This window comes from Maniola hyperantus, chromosome 6, assembly GCF_902806685.2.
Source record: "Maniola hyperantus chromosome 6, iAphHyp1.2, whole genome shotgun sequence".
Lineage (NCBI taxonomy): Eukaryota > Metazoa > Arthropoda > Insecta > Lepidoptera > Nymphalidae > Maniola > Maniola hyperantus.
Window position 1 is genome coordinate 2,366,535 of NC_048541.1, and position 19,976 is coordinate 2,386,510.

Sequence of the window (19,976 nt, forward strand, 5' to 3'; positions counted from 1 at the left end):
TCACGACCCTCAGTAATATGGAATACGACTATAAAGAAAACCCCGTAATCTTTTCATATACAGGGTGTAACCAGAACGCTAGCAAAAACGAAGACAGAGTAGTGGTAGATAGTACTGATGATTACTGATATGCTGCCATAAGAAAAAACGCGAAAAATAAAATAAAAAGTATCCTACATTCTGTAAAAGTTCACGATAATATATTGCAAATAAAACATCTGACTGACGCTAGAGTTCAACGGACGATGCATAAGTAGGCTACTCGGGGTCAATGCCGCGTCGTAGGTAGGGCATTGACCCCAGTTTTGCACGCGATACATTGAGGGTTTGTAAAATACTAAATCACTAAAACTACAAAATGAGGCAAATGGTTAATGGTATTGGATTGTGTTTAGATAGTTTAATAATAACGCAAGTTTTTGCTAGCGTTCTGGTAATCAGCCAGTATTATAGCGATTTTCTATTCAAACCCACTCGTTATCTTTCTGCTCTACTTCGGCCAAGTTTATTAATTTGTTAACGATATATTAATTTTGCAGATCAAGATTGTTGGTATAGCTAACAAAACTTGACCTACATACTACAACATTTTCAAGAAATTTAAACTAAATCATGATATTAATTAATTTAAGATTTTTTATTTATTAAGGTATCAAGTAAGAGCAATTAATAGCAATTTTATAAATTTATGTTATTTGTAAATTATTTTTTAAAATGAAAATATTACAATAAAACTTAAAGCTAGCCTTATCTAATTAGTAATTACTATACAAATCATCCCCGCGTGGAATAGTCCTAAGAATACTGGCTGCATTTCCACGCTGGACAGCTAGGCTGATCCGTTGCGTAAAATTTACCAATATTTTACAGGAATAAATGTCTAAAAAAATTAATTTACTGAGTTGAAATGTTCTTATGTTTACAGGTTAGGTATTGTGGTTGTCTAAGAACTTTCTGTAAAAAACTCACCAGTTTCATCATCATCATGATCAACCCATAGCCGGCTCACTACAGAGCACGGGTCTCCTCTCAGTATGATAAGGGCTTGGCCAAAGTCCACTACGCGCGCTGGCCATGTACGGATTGGCAGACCTTTGAGAACATTATGGAGAACTCTCATGCATGCAGGTTTCCTCACGATGTTTTCGTTCACAGTTAAAGCGAGTGATATTTGATTTATTAAAACGCACATAACTCCGAAAAGTTAGAGGTGCCTTCCCGGGGTCGAACCCCCGACCTCCCGAATAGGAGGCGGACGTTGTAACCACTAGGCTATCACGGCTTCCTCGGCGGCGACTCACCTGTTTAGTCGTACTTAATCTAGGTATTTATTATAATATTATTAGGACAGGTAGGTATGTTATTATTATGTATATGGAGCAACTTAACATTTCGAAAATGTTACTTTAAGTACAATGTTGCAGATCTGTTTGTATGTTTATAAGGCTAGTCTTAATGGACATGTTTACCTTTAAATACCTGGAAAGTAGACTACTTGTAAATTTATTATCTAACACTATGTACCTACTACATTTGGGTAGCGATAGCCGAGTGGTTGAGACTTCGATCTAATATTCGAGGGGTCCATGGTTGGATCCCAGGTACCTTTAACATTTCGGAATTTTGTAATTAGTTTTAAGTTATTTGTAGTTGACGGGGAAAGAAAACATCATGAGGATTCTCCATAATGATCTTCATACGGGAGAATTCTCCATAATGTTCTAAAAAAAACAAGGTGTAGTCTGCTAATCCTCACTTGGTCAGCGTGGTGGACTGTTCTAAGCCCTTGTAATTCTAAGAGGAGACCTGAACTCAGAAGTGAGCCAGCAACCTAGTGCTGAGTTGAGAATTGTGGTGATGAATCATCACCTCAATTCTCAATTAATAATAGAGTTTTATTAGTATCATCAGTGGATGATACTAATAATATTTTATTACTATCACGATCTTGTACCTTCCAATGATCGGAAAATAGATAAGATAAAACAATATACTAGGTATTTGGCTTTGCAATTCGTCCTACTTTCAAAACGAGAGAAATCCATCAAAAATGTTGAAATACTTCTAAGTTTTAATATGTACAGATTACCATTTAGGTATGAAATCTGTCAGAAATATTTCGAACTAGTGATGTATGTGAAACGTGTCTGAATCAAGGCTCAAATTGCTGTTAAACTTCAAGATGCAATCAGTGAATAGCAAATTGTGGCTTGTGAATTTGTATAGTTACTACAATGAGTTGTTTTGTACCACCAACCGAGGAGCTACCCATGCACCCACCGGATTCTCCCACCAGTGGGTGGAAGGAGAATTTGTATTTCCCCGTACACCCAGTACCTACGGGGGAATTTCCCTTCCACTCAACCGGTGGCAGAAGCCGGTGGCTGCACGGGTATCCAATCCAATCCAATTCATCAGTCTGTTTGCGTCCACTGCTGGACATAGGCCTTTCCAAGACGGGTAGCTCATCCTTAAATCAGGCATGCATCAAGAACCATCCTAAGGGCCAGCGCAGGCTGCAGTGCAGACTGAGAGTGACTGACTCTCAACTAAATTGACAAGACTATAATAGTCCGCGAGAGGTCGAGATAGCAATCGGGGTATAAGGCGGAGAAACGCCCCTCACACCCGCACATCACCCTCCCCCATTGCCATCTTGACCTGTCGCGTACTATAGAAGTAGTGATATCTTAATGCGGAAGAAAACCGTTGCGAAAGTGACTAGCATCATATTTAGACCCGTCATTTCAATTTAGAGATTGTACAATCGATAAGGCAGCATTGTTACTCTAGTAATAAGACAACTCGCTGGTTTCGATATTGTATGAAGCTTAAAAGCTCTCCCAATCGCAACTACGAATGATATAACATATTATACTTATTATCCAAGATGAGTCGTGAGAACATCAAAGCCTCTTATAGAGAGATGGTTACTGGTTATTATAGAGATAAGGCTATCATTCTTTTGAATCAATTGGGACATTTGTGTACCTACCTACATTTTCTATTCTTGGCACAGTTGGGCAATTTTTTTTAAATACTTTCACCCTTCCAACTAATAAAAATTAAAAATATAGCGCTCAAATTAGCTTTTGCCTAATTGTAGGAGTAGTCTGCAGAAAGTCCCATCCCGCACAAAAACAATTCCTGGCTACGGCTATGGGTATTATTAAATTTTTTTAAATATTTCAAATTAAAAAAAAAATACTATTATAATTGCAGTTGCAAAACTTGCTGAGATGAGGGCGGAAGCTGGAAGCGGGCTACCTCATTGATTTTCTATGCGGCAACCGGAAAGCTAGATCGCTTGTTGACACGACTTTGCCAGTAGTGCTGCCCCAGCCGAAGCCTTCATCAGACTAGACGAGAGCTAATTAAGAAATTATAAATTTTGAATTTGCCTCTGCCGGGAATCGAACTTCGACATAAAACTACGCGCTTACTTGGGGGTCAATGACCTATTTTCCTCAAGATGTTTTCCTCCAGCGACAATTAATGCGTGATCTAGGATCTATTCCTATTGTTAGTATTTACTAAATAAGTATCTAACCATTCAAGTTTTTATACAATAGCCCGTGGCTTATTATATACAGAGATATTTTGTAAACAATCACAACATTACTTAATGTAATTACACGCAATGATAATTTTATAATTTTACCGTTGTAAACAATTGAATTATATAATTTACTGACAAAGGTAAATTAACAGATACTTATTATATTTATTTGATCGGTATTTCAGATATTTTGTGCGTGTTACATTATTTATTGTTGTAATAATAATGTGTAATTTTATAGTTTTGTGTTATCTTGATGGTAATAGACAGGTACCTAATTATAAACGTACCTTAAGTGTAATTTAGAACAGAACTAACGCATGAAATTTTAATCGGCCAGAGGGTCCCCATAAAAGCTTGCAAGGCTTTTTTAGACCCAGTTGCATGACAGGCGGTTATGTTATGGTTATGGTTCGTTACCGCACCGCAACGTAGCGACGGATCGACGTGATTTTTTGTATGGATATAGACCGGAATAGTTAAAAAAAAATTTAAAACAACTTTATTGTTAACAAAATTACAGAGAATAAGAATACAGGATACACTTACAAAACAAATAGCGACCTTATCACTAAAGTCTCTTCCAGGCAACCTATACTTAAGAATTTAAAAAAGCCTCCCTGACGACCTCCCTGGCGCAGTGGTGCGCGCTGTGGTCTTATTAATGGGAGGTCCCGGGTTCGATTCCTGGCAGGGGTTTGGAATTTTATAATTTCTAAATTTCCGGTCTGGTCTGGTGGGAGGCTTCGGCCGTGGCTAGTTACCACCCTACCGGCAAAGCCGTGCCGCCAAGCGATTTAGCGTTCCGGTACGATGCCGTGTAGAAACCAAAGGGGTATGGGTTTAATAAAAACTGCCATACCCCTTCCAGGTTAGCCCGCTATTATCTTAGACTGCATCATCACTTACCACCAGGTGAGATTGCAGTCAAGGGCTAACTTGTATCTGAATTAAAAAAAAAAAGCAACTTAGGTCAATGATCTCTACTATCAGTAGATAATGATAAAATACTACTACAGTCTACATACAACTACAACGCCGGATACACTTTCCCGTGTCGTCGTTTACCGGCAAAGCATTGACTGGTAATTCAGTTTTTCCCGGGAAAATACAGAATACCTACTTTAAAGTAAGATCGCTTACGGATTGTGACGTCATTATTCACCTTGCGTACAGTGTGACGTTCATGTTAAAACTAAATAAAAATCATATATTTTTTTAATTAGTCTAATAAAGAACTCTAGCCCCACAAACTACGGCTTTACATAAAATTTATTTTATTACTACAGTCCAAGACCGAACTATTGTGAAAAAGAAGTTAAGTCTTAATCGCGGAACAAAAGCTTTAATCGTGAATTAAACTGACGTTAAACTCGTGCGTTGTATTGTATGGGACAGACCATGGACAGACGGGATTAACGTCTGTTTAAACCATGCCTTTGTAGTAAGATCTTAGATGTTAAGCACACCTAGGTAAATATGTACCTAGGTACTATTTTTCTCCTATTTCAAAACCAGCCTTAATGGTCAACGACCTCAATAACTAAGAAAGTTAATGATTTATTTGCATTACCACAATTTTTTAATTGATTTACAATAGATAACTACCTGAATCAAAACGAAATTGTTAAACGTCCTTGAAGATTGAAAGCCCGACAGCACTTTTAACCACAGTTTTACGATCTATTCCTAAAACTATTATAAACTGTCGACTGTCGATTTATAATAACAGTACGCGGCAGAAAATAATGTAGGTACAATACGCGGAAAAAAGTGATGAACATCGATCTTTAGAAGGAGACAGCAGATTTGTAGAGCACTGTCTCGGTCGTTGAGACCGACAAAGCGTCATATGGGTATGAGTGACAGAGACAACGCTCTACAAAAATGAAACGTCATTCTAAAGGCCTATGTTCATCACTTTCGGCCACGTACTGTACATCAAACTTTAAGATAGCGGATTTGTAGAGCATTGTCGCTGTCGTTGAAATCGACAAAACGTCATAATATAGGTATGAGTGACAAAGACAACACTCTACAAAGCTGAAATGTCATTCTAAAGGCCGATATACATTATTGTCTATCGCGTACTGTATGTCGAAGACTTGTTTTTTTTATACCTGGATTTTTGGTAGATATTGTAAAGAAGAATTTATTTATGCAACCTGCCATCCTCCCTGGTAACCGCACTCAATATCAACACTTTCCTAAACAAATTACCTATATCAACGATTTAAAAAATTCCTTAACTAACCTTTGAACTGCGTTTGTAAGTCTACATCTTCGTCTTGTGTTAAAAACCAATAGGTAAGCACGCCAATTATTATGGAATGATGTAAAGGTAATGATTTGCGTGCAACAAAAAAGAGCCTACTGACATTTTCGAGGCAACCAAGAAATAAAAACACGCCATACTATTATAGCTTTCAAAGCACTTTGACCGTAATACATCCGACAGTCGACACACGCAACCAATGATGACTGATGTAAAAATATTATTGTAACATTGCATAGTAATAAAGAAAAACAGCTCTACAAATAATTCATCTCCGCAATAAAACAAATTAGTTTAGTTTAAAGTTTCCTACCGTTCTTTCAAAAATATCTCCATTAACAAACAGTTCATATTTTTCATCTAAATATATAAAAGGAAAAGGTGACTGACTGACTGACTGACTGACTGACTGATCTATCAGCGCACAGCTCAAACTACTGGACGGATCGGGCTGAAATTTGGCATGCAGATAGCTATTATGACGTAGGCATCCGCTAAGAAAGGATTTTTGAAAATTCAACCCCTAAGGGGGTGAAACAGGGTTTTGAAATTTGTGTAGTCCACGCGGACGAAGTCGCGAGCATAAGCCAGTCAAAATATAAAATAAGTAATATGGCCTAAGAGTCCCCACGGGGTTTTTGAAGACATAAATCAACGCGGACGCAGACACGTGCACCATCTTGTAACTCATAATCATAAACCTCGTAGTGAGGCCAATAAACTAATAATAGTTCGCCAAATAATATAATTGATAGTAAAATGAGAGCAATCAATGAAAGTAAAGTGGCAGCGTGTCGAGTGGACTGTGGACTAGTCCATTGGTCTGAGCGCAGTTACGTGGCATTACGTTGTATACGCTCAGTGGCCACTGCTCACCGGACTCCGTAGAAAGTAAGCACCAGTAAAGGCTTAGACACACACAAAGCGAGACGGCTCGCGAGAGAACTCGGCACAAAACGCACTCGTACTAATTCTAAGTTCCTTTGCGTATGGCCCCAACACTAGGAGGAACGTTTGTTCGGATGTTTGTTTAAATCATGTTAGATTTGGAAGACAACGTTAATTATTCTATATCAATGCTCGTTCGGGAGCGCTTTGTACTTACAAGAAACTGTATTGAAATACAATCTTATTTTCCTTTGACACAAAAAGTAAATCAGTTGCTAGTCATATTATTATGCACAGCGTACACAACGTGAAACCGTAATATGTACAAATGAAAAATTAAACGCATGTAGTGGAATGTCACGGAAAAGAGCGTGTATGTATTGTGCCTATATGTGTATTTTTTTTTCCGATAAACATAAGTCGCTATCGTCACCTAAGAACCATTACGCACGGTCGACACGGAGACTTCCATACTATAGCTAATTTACAGATTCTAATGGTCGCCGTTGACTGAGTTACCACCAGGTGAGATTGCAGTCAACGGTTAATTTGTATCCGAATAAATAAATAAAATATATAATATACATGAGGACGTGGCATGCGTAATGAAAGGGTACCATAACTACAACGCAACATGAGTAAAAGTCTAACAAAAGAAGCCCATAACAGAGTTCAATCTTATACAGTTTTTTATATTCCCTATAGGAATCGCGTCTAACATGTTTACAATGCGCGTTGTAAGTGTCCAAGGCTTTAACGCTGAGGCAATACTGGTGATACGATTTGAATCGGTTAATGCCTTGCAAACCCGCCTGTCGAAGTTTTGGTTGGAAGTAATTATACGATTGTTTGCTTACAGATATTTTAATTGCCACGGATTACAATTGGTTATTAATTGAAAGGTAGTGAGTGACTCTAAGTATCTGATAGTGAGTAGATTAGTTTGCAGATAAATTTTAGTTTGGCTAACTGACCTAACTACTGAGTGGAAGTAAAATATTACTTCTTAGCCGTACACACCCGCAAAGTGAAATAAAACCGAGGCGAAGTCTATTTCAGATAATTATTCTACTGAGCATTATTTACTTTAGCCTGTACGAGCTTTATCTAAGGAAAGCCACGAGTGCATCAGCTGGTAAGCCATGTATTCCTTGAAAATGAATCTTTTCTGTGTTTTGTTTTCAGTATTTCTATCATCATGATCAACCCATATCGCCGGCTCAGTAGATCATGGCTCTACTCTCAAAATGAGAAGGGTTTAGGCTAGTTTGCGACGCTGGCCCATTGTGGATTGGCAGACCTTTGAGGCCATTATGGAGAACTCTCAGGTATGCAGGTTTCCTCACGGTGTTTTCCTTCACCGTTAAATCAGGTGATATTCGATTTTTCTGCTATTTATTTTCTTAAAACTTAAAAAAAAAATCTGAAAAGTTGAGGTGGGTGCCCGGTGTTAAATCCCCAACCTGCCAAATAGAAGGCAGATGTTTTAACCACTAGGCTATCACCGCTCTGTGCAAGCCACTGTATCAGTACCTACCCTTATTATAAATGCGAAAGTGTGTTTCTTAGTTTATTGGTTTGTTGGTTTGTCCTTCAATCACGTCGCAACGGTACAACGGATTGACGTGATTTTTTGTATAGGTATAAATAAAGACCTGGAGAGTGGCATAGGCTATTTTATCCCGGGAAATCAAAGAGTTCCCATGGGATTTCTAAAAAACCTAATTCCATCGCGGACGAAGGCGCGGGCATCAGCTAGTACTTAATATTGGACTTACCTGTGCGGATCGAATAGCGCTGGTGGCCGCCGCCAGCAGCAGCAGCGCCAACGCGCTCCACCACACGCCTCGCATCCTCGGTTACTGCAACAAGAACAACAATGGTTAAGGTAACAATTACCAAAGGTAAAGCCTTAAAGTTTGTAACGGGACATCTGCCCTAATCAGGAAATCTTGCCCTGAAGAAACTCCAAGTCTGCGGTCCAGCTGGGAGCGCATGCATCTGCGAATATTAACAGTTTCTTCCACACCCTGGCCGCCTCGCAGGACGCATCCGTGACGCGCTCCCATCTGGGCCGCAGCGTTACAGTTCTGTCCAGTCTATTGTCCATTTCGTCGAATACTATTTATTTTTTATTCATTTTTTAATTCATTATAGACAAACGCTTGACCACAATCACCCCTAATGGAAAGTGATGATGAGGCCTTAGATGGGACGCGTTTACCTAGAAGATACCTATACTACTTTAAAAATAACTACACGAGCAGTGAGTACCTATTTATATGGTAGGTACACTAGGTATAGAAACCTATCACCGCTAAATAATTAAATTTTGAAAAAATATGATAATTTCCTGAACATGAAAGGCATAAATAGAAAAAAACAATGGTTCACTCCCTCTAGTCTAATGATACTTTGTTATGAAGTTTCTTAAACAAGTTCTAGAAAAAAACACCGTCAAAATTTTCAAAACTTAGTACATAAGTACATAAGTAATTACGGAGTCACTTGACCAGTTTTTATTGCCTATGAGCCTAGGCTTTTATTCAAATTTGGTAATTTTATCGCCTCCAAGTTGATAATAAATAATAATTAATAGGAATCTCTTAACTTCAACTTTACAAACACCTCGTTTCAATAAATCAGCCAGTTCACTCGTCCCATCGGGTAACTTTCACTATCAAAATATACGAGACAGAACTTTCGTTTCGGTCTTCGTAAAGTGATAAGATTACGTTATAATTTCTCGCATCCGCTAAGTTGGATAATACTGATATTATGACGTGTGGGACTCGATGATTGAGGAAACACTTTTGTTAAATTTTATAAAAGGGGCTCATATTGTCTAATGTCTATTGTTTCTCAAGTATCGTTATTTATTAGGGCTTAGCGTATCGATATTTTAAGCACACTCGTAGGTGTTAAAAGCTGCACAAGTCTCATGTGAATAATATATTATAGTCTGCATCGCTACGCGTATGAATCACACATGCATTGCCAGACAGTGTCGTGGTACTTTAAGGTTGTCTGGTAAAGTTAAAAAGTTTAAGGTTGTCTGGCAGGGAGTTGCCACGAGACTAAGTGTATGGCAATGCATGACGAAAATGGCATGCAAAGATAATTAAAAAAAAATTGACTTTATACTTTGACATAAGATTTTTTACACCTTTGTTACCTGTTATCTCCCAAAGGCCAAAGACACCATGATCCAAACAAACATTCCTCTCTGTATTGGGGACAATACGCAGAGAAACTTTCAGCTTTTGTAAAATAACGAAGGTCTGGCACGCGCTAGCTCTTAGTCCATTAGTTGGAAAGAGAAATATTGTAAGTAGGTACTTCCGAAAGAAAGATACATATTACTTCCGTTTAACATGCCTACAGAAATTTCTTAACGGGATATCGAAATCTCAGATTACAATATAATGATAACCTACATGAAACCTAATAGCCAATAGGTACCTACTTAAAAAGTATTCAATGTTTATTATCTAACCATCACCAAACATAAATCTGCGTAAATATATGCACGCTTACTGAATTAAAAATTAATTACAATGTTGTCTCCAAACGACGGTATGAGCAAAAACGCAGATAAAGCCAGCACGCGACGCGCACGCGTGAATGCACTTGCATCACTTTCGCGCGGCCGCTGACCAGCGCAGCCCCGATGCCATGTAGAGCGGTGACTTGATGTAATGCGCCTCATTGTTTACAACAACGCAACTATTCGTCCTTATTCCTTCGATTTTCGATTGCATCAAGTGAAATTAATTACGTTAATCATCCGCTAATACTTGACCGCATTCCACCATAAATCGTCACAAAAAGCGCATTTTTCAGTACCAAAAGTGAAAATTCATGGACATCTATAATCGAAAATACGTCGAGACTATAGAGATGTCATGTAGAGCGGTGACTTGATGTAATGCGCCTCATTGTTAAGTAATTATTCGTCCTTATGCCTTCAATTTTCGATTGCATCAAGGGAAATTAATTAAGTTAATCATCATCTAATAAGGGTAATTTTCAATTCATTTGCGATATTTTGGTTTGCGATAGTAACAGCTACATTCCGCTATCCTCCTATCAGTAAAATGATGCAAGTGGCGCAGTTTTCAGTACTGAAAAGTGAAGATGCATGTGACATCTTACTTCAACGTACATAATTGTATTTTTTTTAACCTTATCTTATTTGTTTTGTAAGCCTTGTAGCTTCGATATGATGATTTCACAATTATACTTTGTAAAATCATCATAGTGCATCCAACACTGGTTGCTAGTGCAACTTCGATTTTATACAATTGGAACGGCGATATTAATCATCTAATAATTTTCACTTGATGTGAAAATGACAATACCACTTTAGTGTAATTTGTCGTAAACATTTTTGCACGCTTTTGACCGCAGTTTAACTGTTAGTTACTTATTACAAGATTTTTCCGCTTTAACTTTGGAATAACTGAGATTTTATAATGTTCAAACGACGCTTGAATGCGTGCTAAAGTATTAGGCTTATTAAAATAGTTAATAAGTTATACATGCAAGAAAAAAATACTTTACTCGTTCAGCGCGGCATTAATCTAATAATTTTCACTTGGCTTGCAAAGTGCTTACATTTTTATATATGATATGTTTTTTCGTTTAATTGTGAAATATTTGGTATAATAAGTATGTATGCGACAGGTTGAGATGGCACACCCGCATGTAACCCGTGCTTGCCCGCACTGGGTTAGCGCGGGGGCTGTGCGAGTGTGCGGGAATTCCCCTCCCCGATTGCCATCGCGACCTGTCGCGGACTAATTAATAGTAGTATATTATATCACCGCTAGTATCTTTAGGTTTGTAATGTAAAGTGAAGTTAATAAAATATAACTACGTATAATTAGGTAGTCACGTAAATTCGTAACTGGATTTGGATACACGCCGCGTCTAGTTTTCCAGGTAAGTTCAAAGTTACGTGAAGATCTTGAACGCTAAACCTGCTAATTAACCTTAACTGAGTAATCTTGACTTATGTAAAAACAAATGGGCCGTTTTCACGATGAAATTTGCAGTAACTTCCACTGAACCTATGTTTATGATTTGTGAAACATCGCATCGCGTTCCCGTATGGGAATTAAATTTTACAACACAACTTTATGATTATTGGCAACGTTTTGAGAAGCTTTCACTTGGCTCAGCTATTAATACAGAAGGCAGACTTTATACTTCGACGGCAAGAATTGTGTGGAGATTCTTCTCTCTGGAACGCTGAACATCAGCTGCTTGGATCCTTAGGGCCACATCATCCAATTAAGTAATTTTTTTTTTTTAATATTTTGTATTATTTTTTACACGACTAGACTGCCTTAAAAACGGATTGTCATGATTTCAATGTGTATGTACCTATGTATGAGTTTCTTTATCTAAATAATATATAAAAGGAAAAGGTAACTGACTGACTGACTGGCTGATCTATCAACGCACAGCTCAAACTACTGGACGGGTCGGGCTGAAATTTGGCATGCAGATAGCTATTATGACGTAGGCAACCGCTAAGAAAGGATTTTTGAAAATTCAACCCTTAAGAGAGTGAAATAGGGGTTTGAAATTCGTGTAGTCCACGTGGATGAAGTCGCGAGCATAAACTAGTTTCACTATAACTTCTAAATGCCATGAATAGATTTGGATGTATTGGGGTTTTTTAACGACGACTTGTTTTGCTAACTTTTTTAGTACAATTTAACTTTATGAAAACTCCAGATTTCAACTCAATCCTTAGCTTCGAATTACGATACCAAGGTTTTCTGTCTGAATCGTGATTTGGATATCTTTGGGTTTATTAGTAGGTATCTAGTATTGTTAGTTTTATAGTTAAGTACCTACAACGCGTTTTCTCTAAACATAAATGTTTAAAAGTTTTTAAAGGTCTCACCTGAGTCACAGCAAAAATGTCATTCAGAAATAAAACAACGTAAAGGTGAAAGTTTGTTCCACAACCTCTCGAAGCTATCAAATGTTATAGTTTATTAGGCATTGTGACATTTGACCGTAGTGAAAGCTTCGGCAGGGACTAATTAGTAATTCTTAGGATTCCATACCCGAAGGGTGCCAACGGGAACTTATTACTAAGCCTCCACTGTCCACCCGTCCATCCGTCCATCCGTCTAATGGTGAAAGAATTATTAATAGCAGTTCTTATTTATATAGCAGAAAGTTTATTGAATATCTTTCCTCTTTATAATATTACCTAGCTTATGCTCGCGACCTCGTCCGCGTGGCCTACACAAATTTCAAACCTTTATTTCACCCCTTCAGCGGTAAATTTTCAAAAATCCTTTCTTAGCGGATGCACGTCATAATAACTATCTGCATGCCAAATTTCAGCCCGATCCGTCCAGTAGTTTGACCTGTCCGTTGACAGATCAGTCAGTCAGTCAGTCAGTCAGTCATCTTTTCATTTTATGTATTTAGATAACACCTAAATATAATATAGTAGTTTGTAGACGGAATACCGACAACACAGGGGTGACAGGGATGAACATGCACTGGTTTCACCCCCCTCGCCACTTAATTTACTATACCTAAACTAAACTCGGTTGTTGTATGGCTTTTAGTCGTCAACACAGCAGAATTTACTTCGTCGTCATGTAAACGTCTATTAGTAACAGCTATGCCTTCTCTATGGAAAATAATCTAGCATTATTTTGAGATTATGTAGAACCGAATAACGCATTACAAATTTTCGTATCTAATCTATCTTGTAAAGAACTTACAATAAAGCGAGATATTGAAAATAACAATTAATCTCGCACTCACGCCTATAACAATTCTTTAATTATTACATAACATTTACTAACGTGGGTAAAGTCAACGAAAGTAAAGAAAGTTCAACAATGCTCTTACGAAATTATAATGTCTCTTACTGAATTCCTACTGTTATGAAGAGTAAATGGAGTACATGCTAATAAACTTACGATTCGAGAGATAACAATCAAACAATATTCACTGCAGGTAAAACCTCTGTAGGTAGGTACTTACCTTTGTGTATTCTTATGCATAATTTTTAGGGTTCCGTACCTCAAAAGGAAAAACGGAAGCCTTGTAAGATCACTTTGTTGTCTGTCTGTCTGTCAAGAAACCTAGAGGGTACCTACTTCCCATCGACCTAGAATCATGAAATTTGGTAGGTATTTAGGTCTTATCTGAAAACCGTGAATTTGTTGATATATCACATAAAAAAAAATTGTGGTCATGAACTACTTAATAATAATTAATATTTTCGATCTTCGAAGTAAGATAACTATATCAAGTGGGGTATCATATGAAAGGGCTTCACCTGTGCATCCTAAAAAAGATTTTTATTTATTTTTATGCATGTATATTTTTGAGTTATCGTGCAAAATGTCGAAAAAATACGAATGTATTACGGAACCCTCGTTGGCACTTGGCCAGTTTTTATTGGAACAGAATAAAGATATTATTGTTATTAATTATAATAATTTCTATGATAGACACTGGGGAGCAAATTAAGGGCTGAAAATTCCTTAGTAACTCTAGTAGGTATCTGTTACCATAAATCTCATCTCTAGAGTTCAAAAACATATCTAACAGTTAATTGCCCATGAACATTACACAAGCGACGCAGAAGCCGCGTCGTGACAGACAGACACGCGATGCGAAGATTCGTACACGGTATAATCTTGTGTCACTTTAACTACTTAATTACGCGTTACGGCAATTGTTTTCGCATTAATGATTGCAATTTGCGTACTCTATGTAAAGCTCTGGTCGTACAATACGCGTGGCAGCAATGGCTAAGAGCGCCTCTCAGAAGTTATAAAACAAGGAGCTATATGAAGACGTCTCTACGTCGGACGACGACGACTCGATGGACTCTAGGTCCGTATTTCGACAGACTTTGGATAGTCAGGAAGGTAGCTTTAGTTTTAAGTTCGCGTAAAAATTGTCACCACTATATCTTACAAATCCAACAACCGACAATCAAAAAGTGTAATTTATTACCTACTAGATGATGCCCGCAACTTCGTTCGCGTGGCTTTAGGTTTTCAAAAATCCCGTGGGAACTCTTTTATTTTCCGGGATAAAAAGTAGCCTATGTCCTTCCTCGGGATGCAAGCTATCGCTATACCAAATTTTGTCAAAATCGGTTGAGCGGATGGGCCGTGAAAAGCTAGCAGACAGACAGACAGACGGACAGACTGACAGACACACTTTCGCATTTATAATATTGGTATAGATTTTGAATAAATTATTTGATTTGATTTGATCTACAACAAAACTGTGGTCTTGGCTGCCACTGTCGCAATGTAAATATGTGCTTCCTACAGATCCTTCTATAAGATGTCTCTAGGAGATGCTGCCATTTCGCGGTGTTTTTGCCCATGACTTTATACTTGGTAACATACAAAATAAATTATAATATGTATAATATATGTCACAGTTAAACATGTATCGCGAATTAAAACTTGTCAATTTGATTAGGTCTAATTGGATTTTAATGAGGATTCAATAATGTTATTATTATAAATATGACACTTTGGGTAAAACATTATTTACTGGATCCATTACAGGGCTGACAATACCCAAGGTTACCTACCTATTGAAATTAATTAAAGCTCATAATGATTATTATTCTGTAGAAAGTAATTTACGAATAGGTACCATTTTTTTAATCTTAATCCTAATCTTCTGTATATATAAAAATGAATCGCTGAATGTGTTGCTGATCGCAAATCTCGAGAACAGCTGAACCGATTTCGCTAATTCTTTTTCATAATATTCCTTGAAGTACGGGGATGGTTCTTACGCAGCGAAAAATTTAAAAAAATCCTTAAAAAAGAATCGACTGTTAGGCGGTACGAAGTTCGCCGGGGCAGCTAGTATTAATACTATAAAATGTGAAAGTGTGAATGTTCGTTACTCGATCACGCAAAAAACGGCTGAAATTTGGAATTGAGATAGATTACTTATACCCTGGTTTTTTTAATCCCGAAAAATCAAAGAGTTCCCGCGGGATTTTGAAATTTTAAATCCACGCGGACGAAGTCGTGGGCATCAGCTAGTATTATATAAGCCTCAGCATCTCTGTCTCTCCATAGTAAGTACTACAATACTCTTATTAAAGAAGAAGATTGTCAACCCTATCATAAATTTAAATACTATCGCACACCTTGGCCGAAATATCCCGCACATGCAAACGTGGCGTTGACACCAAAAATTAATGATTTGCGTTTATTGTTGACATTAGAAATAATATATAAGTCCCGCAAATTGCTAATACGCGTGGCCGCCATTTTAGTGACGTCAGCACTAGGCTGAAGTTTTGAGCTGATGGTATATTTTATATTTCCGCTGACGTCAAAATGACGTTATTTCGATGTTAATGAGACATGGTTCCAGCGCAATAGCAATTTGCGGAACTTAAACTGCCTTGGACCTCATTGCTGAAATAGGTAATTGTGTGAATCCTGTCATGAGCTATGAGAAACAAACTTCTAGTTAAAAAAAATATATAACTGAACTACTACAACTACCTATCTCTTAGAATTTAAATAACATCCGTACGGATGAGATGGGGATTGAGGAAGGATCCACAATAGCTCTGATATTAATAACAGCTATTACCAACTTTGGTTATTATACAATCAAGGCGGCGGCGGCGGATGTACATAATAGCGCAGAACATTAGTGTTATCATGCGTAGGTACCTTCATACTTAATCGCAGTCTTTCACATCCACGCATTATTTACTTTATGTTCCTTGCAATCTCCAAGTTTTGAGGGTACAAATGTTAATTTTTTTTTATCTATGAAAATATCAGAAAAATCTAGGCTCTGAATGAAACCGATAGAGCTTGCTTTTGTTAAATTCAGCCACAATACGGTTTTTGACAACTAGTCAAATCAGTAACTTTTTATCAAACGTCAAAACGCGCGCTTCGTATGCGAGATTCTATGAAATACCGTTGTGTGACGTCACAATCATTTGACGTGCTTTTTTTAGTTTAATCGACAGAGCCTCAATAGCTCAACCGGTAAAGGAGTGGACTGAAAACCAAAAGGTCGACGGTTCAAACCCCGCCCGTTGCACTATTGTCGTACCTACTCCTAGCACAAGCCTGACGCTTAGTTGGAGAGGAAAGGGGAATATTAGTCATTTAACATTGCTAATATTCTTAAAAAAAAAAAAAAATGGTTATTACACTTAAAAACAACAAAGGACATGGCTTTTACGTATTTTGGAAGACCCTCTATTTAATAATCACTGCGAAATCATTTATTTTCGATGTAGTCAAATAGGTACCCAATTCGGCGTAATTAATAGATACATGAGTTGGGCGAGCATTATGCATATCCGCCGCTTGAACAATAACAGATCTAGTAATTGGACTGTTTCAAATAACAACAGCTCTTTCTTATCTCTACCATGCATGCTTGCGTCTAGTAATGGGTTATTCCTCTTAGACCTTTTAACAAGATGTAGCTAGTGAGGCATTAAGGTTGCAGAAGGTAGGTAGGTACCTACCTTGAGCTAAATTGTTTATCGCAAATATTGTTTAGTATTGCTTATTATTTATCTTTCGAAATCTATCATAAATAATAATGAATCGTTTAAAATTAATCTAAATACTGACTGACTGACATGACTGATCTATCAACGCACAGCTCAAACTATTGGACGGATCAGGCTGAAATTTGGCATGCAGATAGCTATTACGACGTAGGCATCCGCTAAGAAAGGATTTTTGAAAATTTTATCCCCTAAGGGGGTAAAAGAGGGGTTTGAAATTTGTGTAGTCCACGCGGACGAAGTCGCGGGAATATGCTAGTTGTGTGACTATAATTTTAATGACACTTATCAAACTCACATATAGAGGTATAACTGTCTGTATATTTGTCTGTTTGTTACCTTTTCACGGCCTTTTACCACCGAACAAATATTTATCCATAAAGGTCGCCTACACTTTTATCTTAGTCCCATAGGAAAAAAGACAGTTTTGAACTCCAATACTGCGCAGAGCGGAAGAAATTGGGCGAAGTGGCTAGTTGTGTTTAATTTGTCAGCCTTCATCATGTGGTTATTTCCTAGACATTACAGGTATAATATAGAAATTCAGACTCCCTGCTAGGTGGACATACGACATCAAACGAGTCACAGGTAGCCGCTGGATTCAGGCGGCGTAAGGCCGTGTGGAAATCCCTACAAGAAACCTATGTCTAGCAATGGCCGTGTAGATATCGGTTGATGATGATGATAATGATTAATGATGTACAAATGATTTGAAATAGTGGTACAGTACGCGGCAGAAAGTAATGTACATCGACCTGTAGAAGGAGATAGCAGATTTGTAGAGCGTTCTCTCTCTCATTGATACCGATAAAACGTCATATAGGTATGAGTGACAGAGATAACGCTCTACAAAGCCGAAATGTCATTCTAAAGGCCGATGTACATTACTTCCTGTCGCGTACTGTACCTACCTAATTACAAAAATATGGATTTAGCGTATCTACCCATGGATATTCACCGCCTACAAGCAATCTCAATATAGATATAAGCTTTTTATGGCTAATAATAGTCACATAATCGCAGTCGCACTTGATAGAAAGTGGTGTCATCTAATATGGAACGCGATTGCCTTGAAGATGCATATTCACTCTCGCCTTGAAGTTACGACTTGGAGTCAGGAAAATCAGAAACCGGCGGTCGTTACTTTGCATTAGAAGAGAGGAAATTATGCTTTTAATAACTTACTTAATTATTGATTCATAAAGTTAAATCATAGGTGATTAATTTTAATAGGGACTAAAGCAAATTCTGTTTATAATTTTTTTGTTCAAAAATAGCGGAGCCAATTATCTTTCACAAAGAAATAGAAACATTTTTATTCAAATTAACTTTTACAAGTGCTTTTGAGACACTTACTGGTTTGGATATATTCAATTTCTATCACATGTTATTTATAAAAAAATATGTTTATATGTTTGTCTGTTCGTTACGTATGCATTCGTGCATCGTTGATACCGGTCCGGGATAGGTCATCTAATTCAGAATTAATAGGCAAAGACTGCCGCTGGATCCAAGCGACGTAAGACCGTAGTTTGGACGCAAGACCAAGACGCAAGACCGTAGACCCTTCAAGAGACCTACGTCCAGCAGTGGATGCCTATTGGTTGATAATGCTGATGACGACGAGGCAAAGACATTTAATATTATACTGTACGTAATGAGAAAATACACAGGGATCTCTTTAGATCGCACTAATGAATCAAACACTGTTTACAAAGTAAACTGATATGTCTACCTACCTAGGCACCTTCGCTACATTTCAGACTAGGTAGGTAAATAGAAATACACATTGAGATAGGTCTAACAGGCTTGCTACTTTATTTACATTACATTAACATAAATCTCCACTCTGAATAGGATCTAAGTTTGATAGTGCAACAATAAATGGATAGTGTTAATTCCATACTAAGGTCAATACGGGCGATTATCGTCTGACAATTGAATCTCTTCCTGTAGCATTGTGTTACAATATATTCCATTAGGCAACAAAGAATTATAGCCCGCAAGATAACATTGTTGATACGTGTATAGACATCTAAGTTTGCATTAGAAGAGCCTACAGCGAAATCTACCTTGGATTCTAGTTGATAAGAATCTTTGTAGCATTATTTGCTTCGATTTTATGCTTTTGTAAGAGAATGCCAAATTATTTACATTTAGTAGTAAAAATACATATAGTAGGTAATAATAAAAAACCCGGCCAAGTGCGAGTCAGGCTCGCGCAATGAGGGTTCCGTACTACAGTCGTATTTTTTCGACATTTTGCACGATAATTCAAAAACTATGATGCATAAAAATAAATAAAAATCTGTTTTAGAATTTACAGGTGAAGACCTTTCATATGATACCCCACTTGATATAGTTATCTTACTTTGATAATTGAAAATACTAATTTTTAGTTTATGACCACAATTTAATTTTTTTTATGTGATGTAATCACAAGTTCACGGTTTTCAGATTTTTCCCCTGATGTCTGCTATAAGACCTACCTATCTGCCAAATTTCATGATTCTAGGTCAACGGACAGTACCCTGTAGGTTTCTTGACAGACAGACAGACAACAAAGTGATCCTATAAGGGTTCCGTTTTTCCTTTTTAGGTACGGAACCCTAAAAATCATAAAAAGTATATTTTAAAGGATACTAAATGAATATCGGAAATGACTTTTCGTCTCTACA

General features: G+C 37.4%; 1 protein-coding gene across 2 annotated transcripts in view; it reads right to left on the minus strand.

Moving 5' to 3' along the window:
• The window catches only part of LOC117983173 (mucin-2-like), a 109,193-nt gene that overhangs the window by 75,103 nt on the left and 14,114 nt on the right, over nucleotides 1-19,976 (minus strand). For both annotated transcript variants that reach the window (XM_069499219.1, XM_069499220.1), the window contains exon 3: nucleotides 8,501-8,584. In XM_069499219.1, the coding sequence (XP_069355320.1) occupies nucleotides 8,501-8,575 (75 nt within the window). In that variant the 5' untranslated portion in view covers nucleotides 8,576-8,584. The remainder of the gene's footprint in view (nucleotides 1-8,500; nucleotides 8,585-19,976) is intronic.